The following is a 15089-nucleotide window of genomic DNA, read 5'->3' as shown; positions in this document are numbered from 1 at the left end:
ACTATTGGTAATTTTTGTTGTTGAGCTATTTTTTGGGGCTTGTATATTTTTGTTTTGAATTTTAGATTTATAAATTTTTTATGGTCACTAAAATGAGGAAAATGGTAGAGCTTCAAACTTTTTTATAAATTACGGACATGATAAATGGTTATTGGTAAGTAAAAAAATGATGTGAGTAATGGACCCATATGTGAACCAATAAGAATTTGCTACCAAAACAGTTTATAAAAAAGTTTGTAAGTATAGTATTACTCTTAAAAGAATCAATGATATTGTTTAAGGAAAAAAATATATAATTTTATAGAACAAAATTGCTAAAATTGATACACATACATATAAAAATATTTTTAAAAAAAAATTGGGGAGGCCTTTGCCTCCCCCAATCTAATGATAACTCTGTCCATAGTTGTAACCTAAGACTACAACTTTACTCCAAAAAAAAAATTACTTTATATTTTGAAAATCTGACTTTGGAATTACATGTTCTTTACGCTTTCAATACACATGTTAAATTTTGTGTTAATTGAATATTATTTACTATATGATCTATAAGCTTATATTTTATACATAATTTTAAACTACAAAAATTTACAATTTAAATAATTTATTGATGACATAACTATTGATCTTTAATTTTATAGAAATTTTGCAAGTATAGAGAACATAAGAAGAAGATATAATCTAATGGTGAATTTGTCAAAATTCCCCTCCAATAAAAAGATATTGAGTAAGGTTGTAGTCTTAAACTACAAACAATTTTGTAGCTAAACTTTGTCCATATTTTAATTATTATTTTATGATTTCTGATATGTCAATTTATAAGGTTGATATAATAAAATTATTTGTATACTCCACAATTCTTAGTGAGTTGTTGAGTCCAAATTTGTTATAGTTTGGTATGGTGTAGTAGTAAGTGGTCTTTATTTTTTAGCTAGTGTGAGTAAAAATGTCTGTACTATATTCTTACGTTTGTTGTTGTTCAAGTTGTACAAAAGGGCAACAAAACTGAATAAAATGTATAATTTTATATTATTCTTAAAAAAAAAAAAATTAAGAGTGTACACAGTTATTACTCTCGGGAGGTAATCTAACGCGTTTGTAATAAGTATTATTATTTTTAATGCAAGACATAATTTATCACTAAAGAGAAAAGAAGAAAATTTTTTTTTTTTTTTTTGAGAAACACACACACAGACACACATATATGTAGGGAAAGGAGGATGAGATAAGGGAATATATTCACACGCCAACACCAAAACTGCATGCGGCAATTAGTATCGTGGAGCAAAAGGAAAATGAACTTTTACTATGCTTTTATAAATTATATTGCAGGATATAATTTATTGCATCAAAATTATATATCATATAGTGTTCTCAAACATTTCTAACTTATCTTTGCTTCAACACTACAAAAAACCGAGGCTATTCCAATGTTTTTAAACCACCGAGATAGTCCCAAAAAACGCTAGTATAGACTAAAAAGGCCTATCTCAGCGCTTTTTTTCCCGATGCTTTGTAGTGTTGCGTAACGAGTGTGGCAATAGGTTTGCTTGACCTACACCGGCACTTTCAAAACTGCTAGTATAGGTCCCGACGATTTTGAAACCCTATCCCAGTGTTTTTTAAACCGTTGTTATAGGGTTTTTATTTTTTTTAAACAGAGGTTATAGTAGCGGTTTAAAAGCACCGAGATAGGTCTTTTTTTAATATAGCCTATAGCGGTGGTTTTAAAAGTGCCGCTATCGGCCTTTTTAAATTAGCCTATAACAGTGGTTTCAAAAGTGTCGCTATAAGCCCTTTTTAAATATGGACTATTGCAGAGGTTTCAAAAGCACCATAATAATAATAATACTATAGGCTAAAAAGGCCTATAGCGGTGCTTTTGAAATTGCCGCTATAGTACTTTTTAGCTTGTATTAAAAAAAACCTATTTTGTCGAAGCCCAAGAATTTCATCTATGCAAAAAGGAAAATAAAAACGTTAATCATCATCATAGCCATCATATATAACAAGGGCAAAATCAAACAAAAATTTGTTTTGCCATGTTAATGATACTTACATTCCAATGATCATTGATTATGGTTTTAGCGAATGCTTTATTTTCGTACAACAATTTGGAAGCCGTAATTGAGAGCAAAGCGTTGTTTTTTAGGGTAGTCTGAAGCACTGGTTCCCCTATCAAGGTTTTCAACAGGGTGTGAGACCCCAGTAAATACAATCTTGGGGATTCAATAGTCAATAATGCATGCGTGTATGTAAATTAATCTTTAGATTTTTCTTTTTCTTTTTCTTTTTGGGAATGTTTTTTTCACCATGGCAATTTGTCGTACACGTGGAGACAACTCATCTAATTAAGCTCTAGTTTTTATCAAAACTTGAAAGTGACTAGGATGTGCACTCTGTGCATTATTTTGATTGATTTGTTAATTTTTGAAATTCTTCCAATTGGTAATATTGTGGGAAATATAACTTGACAACTTGTAGTGTACTTTGTTTACCGTTTTGTCTTCTATCTAAGATGCAGTAGTTTTGTTTAAGACATAATGTGCTATTTTAATATAGTAATCAATTGTTTTTGAAGTATTAGTATGCCACTAGAGAAATGAGACATATGACTTTCCTGCAATTAATGTGGTATCTAAAAATTGATACGAAGAAGCTGCTTTAATTTTGAATGGTTTGGTATTACTTTGATGAAGGCATACTATATTCTTTCTAAATTTAGATGAAGTGGAATAGAATGTTGTTATCCTTACTGGTTATAAGATTACAAGTGTTTTGTTGGAACTGGGAACAAAATTCTCAAAGCTTAATTTCACACCAAAGTACCAAACAACATATTTCAGTACTTTTACTGAAATTTATTTCACTACTCAATTCTTTGAATCTCTATTCTCTTGACAGTCTAGAGGAAATGTTAATCTACGGTTTCGGTTTTGAATTTGTGTAGGTCAATTAACCTTAGAATCTTGTAGGCCTAGAGGTAACGATCCCAATCGAGTAACATTAACATAATCTGGAGGTGAATGTTCTGCTAATCCTGGAAATACCAATCCAAAAATCCTCATAATTTTCATTAACCAACTTTCTTTGTACTCCTGACCCCTTGTATATGGGATAATGAAACTCCGAATCAGCTCCCAAACTGCATTCATGAATTTGAAAATGGCCCATGTCCCTGAGAAGTAGTTCTTATTTGGCTCGTCCTTCAAAATCTGCACTCCAACAAGATGCATAGTTTAACCTCATTGAACCGAATCTAAAAATATACACGCTTAAAGAGAGAGAGAGAGAGAGAGAGAGAGAGAGAGAGAGGACTGACCTTTCCTTCATAGAAACTATTGTAGTAGAGGCAAGGTCCAAAGTGAGTAAAAAAGTCATTATCATCATCATCATAAGGGACCCTAGGCACTATGTCATTGCAGTAAACAAACCTTAAATATCTCACATTATATTGCTTCAACTTCTTCTCCATATAATGCCCTAACTGTTTGTCTCCAACCCTTGGTTGCCCAAATATGTACACTCCCTCCAACTTACGCATCAACAATTCCTCTTCATGTTTTGCTAGCACAGTTAGAAACAAAATTGCCAATGCCGCACCCAAGCTGTGTCCTGTTAATATAAATTTTGCATTCTCATTTGTTTGCAATAACTCTCTCAACCTTTGTCTGATTTCATAATAAGCATATTTCTTTTGGTTAATTCCTTGTTCTATTTCTTTGGGCCATCCTTTGTTCTTTTGAAGACCAAGAGCTTTCATAAAGCCACTATGAGTCTTACCCACCCCATCAAATTCATACCACGAGAGATCCACATCTGTTCTCCATCCTTTTGGGTCGAATGGCTCGGTGCCCCTAAATGCAACCACTATTAGGTTAGGGTCAACCCTTGTATCTTGGAACATAATGGCTTGAGTTGCAGCGTCCTCCAAGTAATCTGCCAAACATTGGATTAGAACATTTTTTATTTCTAGTTGGCCAAAAAAAGAAAAATGTAAAATACTAAAATTGCAGGCAAAGAACATAATAATCTTTCACAAAACTTGGAAATAAATTGTCACAAAAGTAAAAATTGAGACTCAATTTCAAATTTAAGTCCTACAGTTAGCATGGGGGGACAGTACAAAGTGTTGCTATTTTCATAACTATTTTGACTGCATCCAAATCCTAATACTAATATAAGGACTAAATTAAATCACCCTTCTAAATAAATTTATCTTAAACAATTTATCATCGATAATTGCACTGTAACTACGTGCATTAACACGTGAACTATGTGCAAGTAAAATGTACACTTTTTATGAAGAGATTTAGCCAATTTGAGGAATTTATATTTGAGCAATGAAGATGAAAATATATAACTTCTATCCCACACAATTGTTTAGTTATACCACCTCTCTAGAGACAAATGACACTATGTTGTTTAGTTAAATCAAAGCCCCAACGTGAGGAACCTTTTGATTTTTAAAATCTTATGATTTTAAGAAAGCATTGGCCTGACAATAAACAACAAATAATTATAAATTATAAATTTTAAAATTAAAATATAAAAATAAATAAATAAACAAAAGAATATTGAAGTGTATCAAGTTTTGAGTACAACTATTTTAAAATTAAAATTAGCTGCTGTAGCCCATATTGGGCCATGGCCCGAGTCACTAACTAGTAATGTGGGCCTTTTGCCCCTGCTCCTCAGAGATTGGTGTTAAACAGATGACATGGGCCGATAGACAACAAATTATCCAAGCCCAAATGATTGTATGACAAAACAAAGAGCAAAAGAGCTGAGGTTAGAAACCTAGAAGGCCATCACTATCACATTGATGCTCATGAAATATTGCACATATGAGTTTGGCAGAATCATGGGAACCGCGACAAAATTGGTGCAAGACAATGTTTCATTTGATTGGTGCAACATTCATTTAATGCCCTAAAGCCTAGGAATATGCATTTGTGGTAGATACAATTTTTAAAAACATTAATGGTACATTTGGATTAAGTGAGAAGGGGAATAGAGTATAATAGAGTAGATTTAGCTTAAAATTAGCTTATTTTTAGTCAACTCTACTTTACTTTACTCCCCTCCACTCCCCCTCCATCCAAATGACCCATAACTTTTGTATAAGGAAAATAGGCTATATTAAACTACATTACTTTAAAAAAAAAAAACCAACTACATAATAACTTATTAAAAGTAACGTATGAACACATATTTGATAATAATTTTGTAACTAAAGTCCCCCATTTAGCACGGACCAAGAATAGTGCATGGACCAATAACCTATAAAGATTAAAGCCCTATTATCCTATGCTAAAAAGCACAATAAACCCACTAATACAAGCAAGCTCCATCTTCTCTTTTTAAAAATAAAAGATTCATCAACACATATAAGAGGGAGACACTCCTATTGCTTCTACAGAAAAATGACATAAAAAACAATCAAAGATTTAGAAAAGAAAGGAAAGCATGCCATTAGGCTGAAAACTTAAGTTTGATCTGCCTAGTGTCATGAACTGGTAAGAGGGTCAAACTCGCCAATTAAACCTAAATTTGTCTTAAATCTTTCCCTACCTTGACACATAAGAACAAAAGGGTGGGACTATTGGTGATAATGACAACTTGCGAGTTGCCTCATGCTCACATTACATGCACAATATGTGTGTTTAAAAACTTCTTAAAATTTTCAATAGGTCGATTCACTTTGACATGAATCAATTTGTAATAAATACTAATATGTTTAAACTCATGTCATGTCATATTATGTTTACATATATTATCAAATATTGTCATCTAAGTCGAAGACTCTATCTATTAAGCTAGCTAAGAGACCTTTGTTCAACTAGTTGAGTGGTTAATCGTTTTGAGATTTTTTCCCCCTATTATTTGTTTCATGCTTTTGCAGCCAAAGGGGACCTTCGTAATTCTCTATAATTATCCTTTCAAAAAAAGAAGAAGTAATTCTTAGTAATTAAATGCTTTTATACCATATTTTCATAATTAAAAACAAGCCAGTACATTGTTCATCTAAGGGAACTATTATTATGGTACTACCATATGCATTCATATCAACATTTAATACTTCATATTTTAATCCTAATCGTTTCTCAGCCAAAAAAAAATCCCAATAACTAAAATAGTTTAGCAAAATATTGCCAACGGTTTACCCTTATGCATTGACGGAAAGTTTAGTTATAGATATTTGTAAAATAGTTTCAATCAAATCAGGGTTAGGTAAGAATTATAATATAGTAATAATATAACATTGATCCATATGATTGTGTAATATGGATCGGAGATGTTCCATCGACTGTCCTGTGTTCATACTAAACTGATTTAGCAAGTATTTCGTAATCAAATGCATCAGAATGCTGTTTTTCCACAAAAAAAAAAATTTCAAACACATAAATTTTTTTTTGCTGAATAATTCAAACACATAAATTAATTATACAAATTGACATTTTTTAATCACGACCACCAGTTATTACTAGGTAATAATAAATATATTTTGACTTTTGACTCTTTCCAATCAATAATGGACATCTTCAATTAATGCTCATGAAAGGTGCGTCTTAGGAAAGTACATTCGAACTTTCAAGGGGAGAATCCAACGCTAATAAGAATATAGCGTGTATTTTTTTATGGAAAGAAAATAGTGTGTAACTTGGTACTTCTATTATATAAAATTGACGTACATATTACATAATATTCAAATGAGTAAACATTAGGTCCGGAGCCGGCGTAAAACCAGTGTTTTACGCCAGCCAATAAAAAAGTGACACGTACAAAGTTTTATTAAATTCCTCTGCAGACAGCCAAAAGCTCACACGCATCACCATAGACAAAACAGAAAAACCACTTAGACAAAAGCTCTGCTTCCTCAGCCCTTCACGCCGAACCTCCACCACAGCTACAGCCCGATCGCCGGAGCAGAACGACCAGCCCTCAGACAAAGGCTCAGGCCTTCACCTCCTTCACCTCTGCTTCCTTCACGCCGAACCTCCACCACCGCCACCGCCGACCAGAACGATTTCGAAGAAAAAAGTTCACGCCATGCCGTCCTTTGCTTGCCCAAACCTCCATCACACCACACACCGAAGCTCACTGCCACAGAGGTCGCCGGAGCCGCCGTGAGCCACGATCGAAAGGTTTTTTTTTTCATGATTTTCCCTTTTCCCTTTTCCCTTTTCCCAATTTGGATTTCGAATTATTTTGATTTTTCTGTTTTCTGGGTTTATGGGTTCATTGTGTTTGGGATTTTGGGTTTTGGAATTGGAGTTTAAGGGTTCTGGAATTGGATTTGGATTTCGAATTGTTGATGGGTTTTTCTGGGTTCATGGGTTTCTTTGGAGCCTCATGAATTTTGCTCTGTTTGTGTTTGTGTTTGTGTTTGCTCTATTTCTTTGAATCTATGAACTGGGATAACTTTCTGTGTTTTGAACTATTAGGCTGTGAATTGATGACCTTGCTCAACTGCCTTCTTTCTTTTTGGTATATGATATATGCTTCTTGTTTCATTGACCGGGTTCTTTTTAATTTTTATTGTTTCTATGTTCTGAACTATTAGGTTGTGTTCTGAACTATTAGGCTCTGATATATGAGTGTGTTTAATTACTATTATTATGATGATGACAATGATGGGGATTTTATAGTTAATTCATGTTAATTTCATGGCTTGATTAATTTAGGGGCCTCTGTGTTGGTTGGTTGGACTTGGGAGTCTAGGCTAGCAATTAACTGTCTTGTAGTGAGCCACTATAGGGTCATGAATTATACTGTCATTTAACATAGATTAGGCAAAATTTTCTGCTTGACTGAATTGAATCTGAATTTATTTTTTTTATTTTTTTGGGTTGGTAGTTATCTAATCCATTTGTTGAAGATTCAAAAGAATGTTACTTCTTGTATGATTGGATTTCTGAATTGTTTGATTTCGTTTATAAAAAGAAAAAAAAATTGCTTCTAATTTATATTAGAGAAAGGGAATGTAAGTAAAATGTTTCCTATATATATTTCTTTCAATTTTTCATGTTTCTTTAATTTTCAGTTTGTGTTTCCCTTTTTTTTTTTTAACCTTGACTTAAAGTTTTGGATTTGCTTTTCTTGGGATCTTGTTCAATTAGTAATCCAGCACTGAAAAGTTATATATTTTTAGTCTCTATATTAGTTGTTTAAGCATTGTACCACTAGGTTGTTTATGCTATCCTATTTGTTGTGTATGGCTCTTCTATGGCAGCTCAATGCTCAAGTCCATGGCATCTAATGGTTCCATCCCCTTGTTCCTTAGTTCTCTCCCTATTTGTAATTAATTTCTTCTTTCTTCTTTTTTGCTTTCTTTTTAATTTTTTGGACTGCTTTGTGCTCTTTGCATAAGGTAGATTTTTATATATACATCTTTCTTGCTAATTATTATATGATGTCCTGTTTGTTTATGCTGTCCTGTTTGTTGTGTATGTCTCTTGTGCTCTTTGTGCTCTTTGCATAAGGTAGATTTTTAAAAAAATTGTGTGTTTGATCCATAAAAGATTCCAATAAAGATGATGAACTCAATAGAAGATAAAATATGTTTTAGCAAATTTGTTTAGATGCATGATTGGCTATTTTAGTACACCTAATGCTAAATTTGCTATATGGTTCATTGGTGTCTTTAAAAGAACTTTACATAAATTTTTATTTAATGAATTGGCTAAAAGTTCTCATTTCAATTTCTCAGGATATGAAAGACCGAAAGCAGCTGGCAAATGTTTGGCAAAGGACTAGAGATTCTCTCTTGGAAATTTATATTCATTTTGGCTAAGATTACTGCCTGGTTTGGAACAAGGTCTTGGATTGGTTCCTAAAACAGTCGTGGCCTCTTCTAAGCTTTGAGACAATTTCACATCTGATTATGTAGTAATAGTAATAAAAAGCTGCTCTAAGCTTTTGTCATGTGTGTGATTAATGTATGTATGTTGGAGGTAATTTTGTTACCTTGGCTGGGCTGTTAAAAAGTTATAGAGGACTATTGGAATAATTTTCGAATTGGGATTTGGAAATAAATGGATTACTTTGAGAAATATTTTATGTATAAAGTTTATTCTAGTTTTTAAAATAGAGTTACAAATGCAAGATTTTAGATTTCAATTTTTCAAGTTCTAGTACAGGAAAAAGGGAAGCTGATTTTTGTTTGCTCAAATAGAGTGATGACCGACGTCCTGTGCAAGTAGAGCTAATGCTATTTTGTAGGCGGGCTATACATTTATCTTTACTGCAAGGCTTATAAACTTAACGAGTAAAAATAACATCTTAGGCTCTACAAACAGTCATGAATTTTCAAATAATTCAAGTCAACTAATGCTCCTCTACCATACGAACTAAAATACATCTAAAATAAAACCTATCACAATTTTTTCTATAAAAGTTTCTAATTGAGAATACATTTACCTAAAATAAAACCTATTACAATTTTTTCTATAAGAGTTTCTAATTAAGAATACATTCAACTGAATAAAACCTGTCACAATTTTTTCTATAACAGTTTCTAATGGAGAATACATTCACCTGAAATAAAACCTGTCACAATTTTTTCTATAAGAGTTTCTAATTGAGAATACATTCACTTGAAATAAAAACCTGTCACAATTCAATTCATAAAAGATCATATGATTGACCATACATCTTGAAATAAAATTTGTCACAATTCTTTTGAGAAATTTCTAATTGAGAACACATTCATCTAGAATAAAACCTGTCATAGTTCAATATACAAAAAAGAGGACCCTACGTTGAAAATACAAAAAAGAAGATAGTTCTACGTCTATCTACCACAATTTAAACATTATATAACCAAAAAATATTTGTACTATTACAATACTAAACTTGCCCCATTTGGCAAACTTGTTCTATTACAAAATTAAAGTTTAATTGGAAAATTTTACGCTAATATTACAATTATCATTGTCAATAGGAGAAAATTGACATTGGTACATATAGCTCCAAGTACATAAAACAGCTATCAAATAGCTCCAAGTACATAAAACAGCTATTAAATAGCTCCAAGTGGTACATATAGCTCCACTCAATAAACTTTATTACATAAAAAAGCTCCAAGTACATTCTTATTTGCACTTTGGTACATATAGAAAGCAAATTGACATTACAAGTGGGAGCAAATTGACATTACAAGTAGGGAGAAAATTGACATTACAAGTAGGAGTAAATTATACTTGAAACTAAAAATATTTTAATGACTATCAAATAAATGATACCAGCTGTATCCCAGAGGTTGAAGTTGACAGCGGAGAATTCAATTGTGTAAACTTGTTGGAAAGGCACCCGTAAGAAGCAAAATTGAAAGAAATACAAATCCAAGAAAAAAAAAAGGAAACAATTCAATCAAGGTTTTAAGTCAAGGTTTAAAAAAAAAAAAAAAAAAAAAAGGAAACACAAATTGAAAAATTGAAAGAAATATATATAGGAAACAATTCAGCAAGGATATGTCACAATAAGTAACAAACTCGACTTTGCCCTTCATATAGTGAAGTAGTATGAAAAACAGAATGATACCAGGTCAGGAAAAAAGCAAGTGCTTATAATTCTGACTATCATTGAAGGGACCCTTAGACCCAGCTTTACAATTGGTTAACATGCAAGAAAATGTAGCCATGGACTTGAGCATTAAGCTGCCATAGAAGAGCCACAGGACAACATAAACAACCTAGTAGATACAATGCTTAAACAACTTCATTCTTTATATTACTTCCAATCCAACATGTAGTAATTGATTTCCAATTTAATTTTAGGCCTATAGAATGGTACCCATTGTTTACATCTAATTCAGTTGACAAATTGTTCAAAGACTAAACAAATAAATAGACTGCAATTCTTATTCAATGCCTAAAGAAATGGTTATCTTAGAAAATTTTGCCTAATCTATGTTAAATGACAGTATAATTCATGACCCTATAGTGGCTCACTACAAGACAGTTAATTGCTAGCCTAGACTCCCAAGTCCAACCAACCAACACAAAGGCCCCTAAATTAATCAAGGCCATGAAATTAACATGAATTAACTATAAAATCCCCATCATTGTCATCATCATAATAATAGTAATTAAAGACACTCATATATCAGAGCCTAATAGTTCAGAACACAGCCTAATAGTTCACAATAAAAATTAAAAAGAACCCGGTCAATGAAACAAGAAGCATATATCATATACCAAAAAGTAAGAAGGCAGTTGAGCAAGGTCATCAATTCACAGCCTAATAGTTCAGAACACAGAAAGTTATCCCAGTTCATAGATTCAAAGAAACAGAGCAAACACAAACACAAACACAAATAGAGCAAAATTCATGAGGCTCCAAAGAAACCCATGAACCCAGAAAAACCCATCAACAATTCGAAATCCAAATCCAATTCCAGAACCCTTAAACTCCAATTCCAAAACCCAAAATCCCAAACACAATGAACCCATAAACCTGAAAACGAAAAACCAAAATAATTCGAAATCCAAATTGGGAAAAGGGAAAAGGGAAAATCATGAAAAAAAAACCTTTCGATCGTGGCTCACGGCCGGCTCCGGCGACCTCTGTGGCGGTGAGCTTCGGTGTGTGGTGTGATGGAGGTTTGGGCAAGCAAAGGACGGCACGGCGTGAACTTTTTTCTTCGAAATCGTTCTGGTTCGGCGGTGGCGGTGGTGGAGGTTCGGCGTGAAGGAAGCAGAGGTGAAGGAGGTGAAGGCCTGAGCTTTTGTCTGAGGGCTGGTCGTTTTGCTCCGGCGATCAGGCTGTAGCGGTGGTGGAGGTTTGGCGTGAAGGGCTGAGGAAGCAGAGCTTTTGTCTGAGTGGTTTTTCTGTTTTGTCTGAGGTGATGTGTGTGAGCTTTTGGCTGTCTGCAGAGGAATTTAATAAAACTTTCTACGTGTCACTTTTTTATTGGCTGGCGTAAAACACTGGTTTTACGCCAGCTCCGGACCTAATGTTTACTCTATTCAAATAACACAGTTACACAATCATAACAGGTTTACTACCCTAGCCCATTTTTTAACTTCCATGTGGGTTCACACTTCACATGGGGCAGATAAAAGCAAATGTAGAATCTATAATCCATATGATTTTGTATCAAAGACATTCTCTTATTAGTAATTTGATTCATACTTTTCATATATGGGATCTTTGATTTAAAGTGACCTTTTAATTAATTATAATCGCAGTCCATTATTAATTGACAAATTATTTCAATTAGTTTTTTTTTTTAGAAATTATTATCTCAATTAGTTAGTAATGTACGCATTTAGATAATTTATCTTTCTTATTATTTTATGTGTTTTACTAATATATGCCTTAATATTAGTAAATAATTTTAAAAAAAATTACTAAAAATTGAAAAAATAATCTAAACTTTTTTACAGTTTTTTTTTTTTCAAATTTTCATTAAAAAAAATCCCTAAAATTGATGATTAATATAGCTCTCAGAGTATACATTAACCGGACTCTTAGTTTATTAGCTTATTTGTTTATGAGTTATGTTAGCTTTTTAAAATTTCTTATTTTACGGATAAAATTGTGAGATAGAAGATTTCCATTCTTATTCTTCTATAATCTAGGTCATAACTATATAATTTTTTTTAAAATAAAAATATCATATAGGATGTTGCTTACCGTTCCAAAAGTTATTGAAGCCCAAGAATTCCATCTGTGCAAAAATGAAAAAAAAAAAAAAAAATGAAACGTTAATCATCATCAACATAGCCATCCCATTATATATAACAAGGGCAAAATCAAGCAAAACATTTTTTTGCCATGTCAATGATACTCACATTCCAATGATTCTTGATTATGGTTTGAACGAATGCTTCATTTTCGTATGACAATTTGGAAGCCATAATTGAGAGTGAAGCGTTGTATTTTCTGTCACCATAACTAATCCTTTTGTCTAATTCCACTCTTTGATCAAGATTTGCCAACACAGATCTAAACTTTGCCGATGACCTATTTGGACTTACCATTTTTCCTGCAAAAGCCGCCTACTCATTCAATTTTTGGAAGATGTGAATTAACATATCTTGGTTTAAATAATAAATTAAAGGGTAATAGATTCTCCAACTAAATTTCAAGACATGACTGCAATAAAATAAATTAATTTTCAGAAAGGTAACACTGCATTACAGTCATGGTTTTCAATTTACTTAGGAAATCTAAGATATTAGTACTTATTAGTACCTAATAAATTAGATATTAGTAACATTTAGAAGTTAGAACACATACACAATAGCATAATTACTGCATAGCAATTTTGCCCATATGTACTGCCATACATGCATGCGGATTATATATATGGAACTTTATAAATATCATGCTACATATGAAACAAAACATAGACACATTCACACAAACTAAACCTGTAAAGAAATTGGTGATGAGCCTGAGTGATCCACCGTTGCTTGAAAGAAGATTCAGCCATAGCTCTAACACATTCCCTATTTGGACCATAGGTTTTCCCACCTTAAGGAGGAGTTTCTGCACAAAAAGGGAGTTGAAGATGTACCATCTTATCCAAAAATCTCCCTTAAGTTCTCCAGAGCACTCGATGAATTTACTAGTTTCTGATTTAGAGGAGAAGAGAAAGCTAGCGAGATCATAAAAACTAGCGTTTTCTGGCTTCAGCACAAAATAATTTTCACAGATTTGTTTCTCACAAGACATGGCTTAGAAGCAATATGGAGGAGGTGAAGGATGAGTTGCTATGTCAATGTCTCAATTGGGAATACCACGTAAATTTAGCAAAGAGAGACTCGGTCTTTATATCTGTAATTCCTTATACAACAATTCCAAAACTTTTGAAAAAAGATAAGGTAAGAGACTTATGCTCATGACTTTGTAATTTATTAAACAATTAGTCTAACTTGTCGGTGTTTTATAATGGCTAATTACTAATTCAATTGGACGGTGGCGTGTACAAACAATGACTAATTGTTGTCCTTAAGGCCCTGCTAATCACTTTATTGTCGTATACTTCAATTCGGGTATTGAAAATTTGACTCTAGCTAGCTCTTAATACTAAATTATAAGCTTATAATGGATTCATAGGCGGGTCTACCAAATTATAAAGCACGGCACCAACTTGAAGTAATTGGATTGACTTTGGTCTACTTTATATTACTTTAGACTAGATTAATCAATGATGACCATGTGAACGTACAAGGTACAACTTGCTTAATTTTCTGACGTGTAGTACCTCCCCCAGCTGTACAAATAAAGATTTAACACTTGGATCATAAATCACATACATGATTGTTGCTTTTTTTTTTTTTCTTCTTTTTTTCCGTAAATGCACTTTTAGTCTCTACATTATGATCATATTTTTATTTTAGTCTCTACATTTTCATTTCACATTTTTTAATCACTAAATCAATTAACGCGTGTTATTTTAGTCCTTACCGTCACTCAACTAACAGAAAATGCTGACGTGGCTAACGGAGTGATTAAAATATTATTAAAAATCTACCGTGACACTCATTACCCATGCCACGTCAGATTATAATTATAAAAAAAAATTTAATTTCTCAATTTTAACAAAAGAAAAAATGCGAGTTAAAATAATAATTTCTCAATTTAACAAAATAAAAAACAGAATTAAAAATTAAAAATAACATGAATTAAGATCTAATTTAACTTGAACAAGAACACAAACCCAATTCAATATCATCAGTTAACCCATCACATACCCAAATCTTAACAAACTCAAAAAAAAAAAATTAAAAAAAAAAAATTGAACATGAACATCAACCGCAACAAACCCAGAATCAAGATCATGAACCTTAAAGAACAACAAACCCAGTCAAGAACATGAACATGAACAACAAACCCAGACCGAACCACACCCAAACCAACAACAACAAACCACACCCAAACCAATAATAACAAACCCACACCGATCAGACCAACAACAACAACAAACCCATTTCTTCAAGACCTGAGCCCCGTTTCTAGGGTTTCCCATTGAGATTTGATCCGAATTTTTCGAGAAAATTTTTTCTTTTTTCTCAGAGATTTCCTATGACTAACAAGAAGATCGACGGTCAAGATCGTGTGAACCAATACGACGG

The 15089-nt window shown here is 32.5% G+C and overlaps 1 protein-coding gene and 1 long non-coding RNA gene across 2 annotated transcripts; one reads left to right on the top strand and one right to left on the bottom strand.

Annotated features, from left to right (window-relative positions):
* Window positions 1–2728: 2728 nt before the first annotated feature.
* Window positions 2729–13746, bottom strand: LOC142622467 (triacylglycerol lipase OBL1-like). Its single transcript, XM_075795932.1, has 5 exons — window positions 13383–13746; window positions 12801–12994; window positions 12643–12676; window positions 3323–3939; window positions 2729–3215 (listed from the first exon to the last, which is right to left on the bottom strand). The coding sequence occupies exons 1-5, from the start codon at window positions 13684–13686 to the stop codon at window positions 2952–2954; spliced, it is 1413 nt and encodes a 470-aa protein (XP_075652047.1). The 5' UTR covers window positions 13687–13746; the 3' UTR covers window positions 2729–2951.
* Window positions 6496–9056, top strand: LOC142622554 (uncharacterized). Its single transcript, XR_012841921.1, has 2 exons — window positions 6496–7148; window positions 8714–9056. It is a non-coding gene; the product is annotated as an uncharacterized LOC142622554 (long non-coding RNA).
* Window positions 13747–15089: the final 1343 nt, after the last annotated feature.

The sequence above is a fragment of the Castanea sativa genome, chromosome 1, assembly GCF_040712315.1.
Source record: "Castanea sativa cultivar Marrone di Chiusa Pesio chromosome 1, ASM4071231v1".
Classification (NCBI taxonomy): Eukaryota; Viridiplantae; Streptophyta; class Magnoliopsida; order Fagales; family Fagaceae; genus Castanea; species Castanea sativa.
This window is presented reverse-complemented; position numbering and strand designations above follow the sequence as displayed.

Bases quoted from the DNA above. Each gene is read 5' to 3' on its own strand.
- LOC142622467 (XM_075795932.1), bottom strand. From the start codon at position 13,686: ATGTCTTGTGAGAAACAAATCTGTGAAAATTATTTTGTGCTGAAGCCA. The intron at 12,995-13,382 runs GTTTAGTTTGTG...CGGCTTTTGCAG, and splicing joins CATCACCAATTTCTTTACAG to GAAAAATGGTAAGTCCAAAT. The intron at 3,216-3,322 runs GTCAGTCCTCTC...GTTGGAGTGCAG, and splicing joins ATAGTTTCTATGAAGGAAAG to ATTTTGAAGGACGAGCCAAA.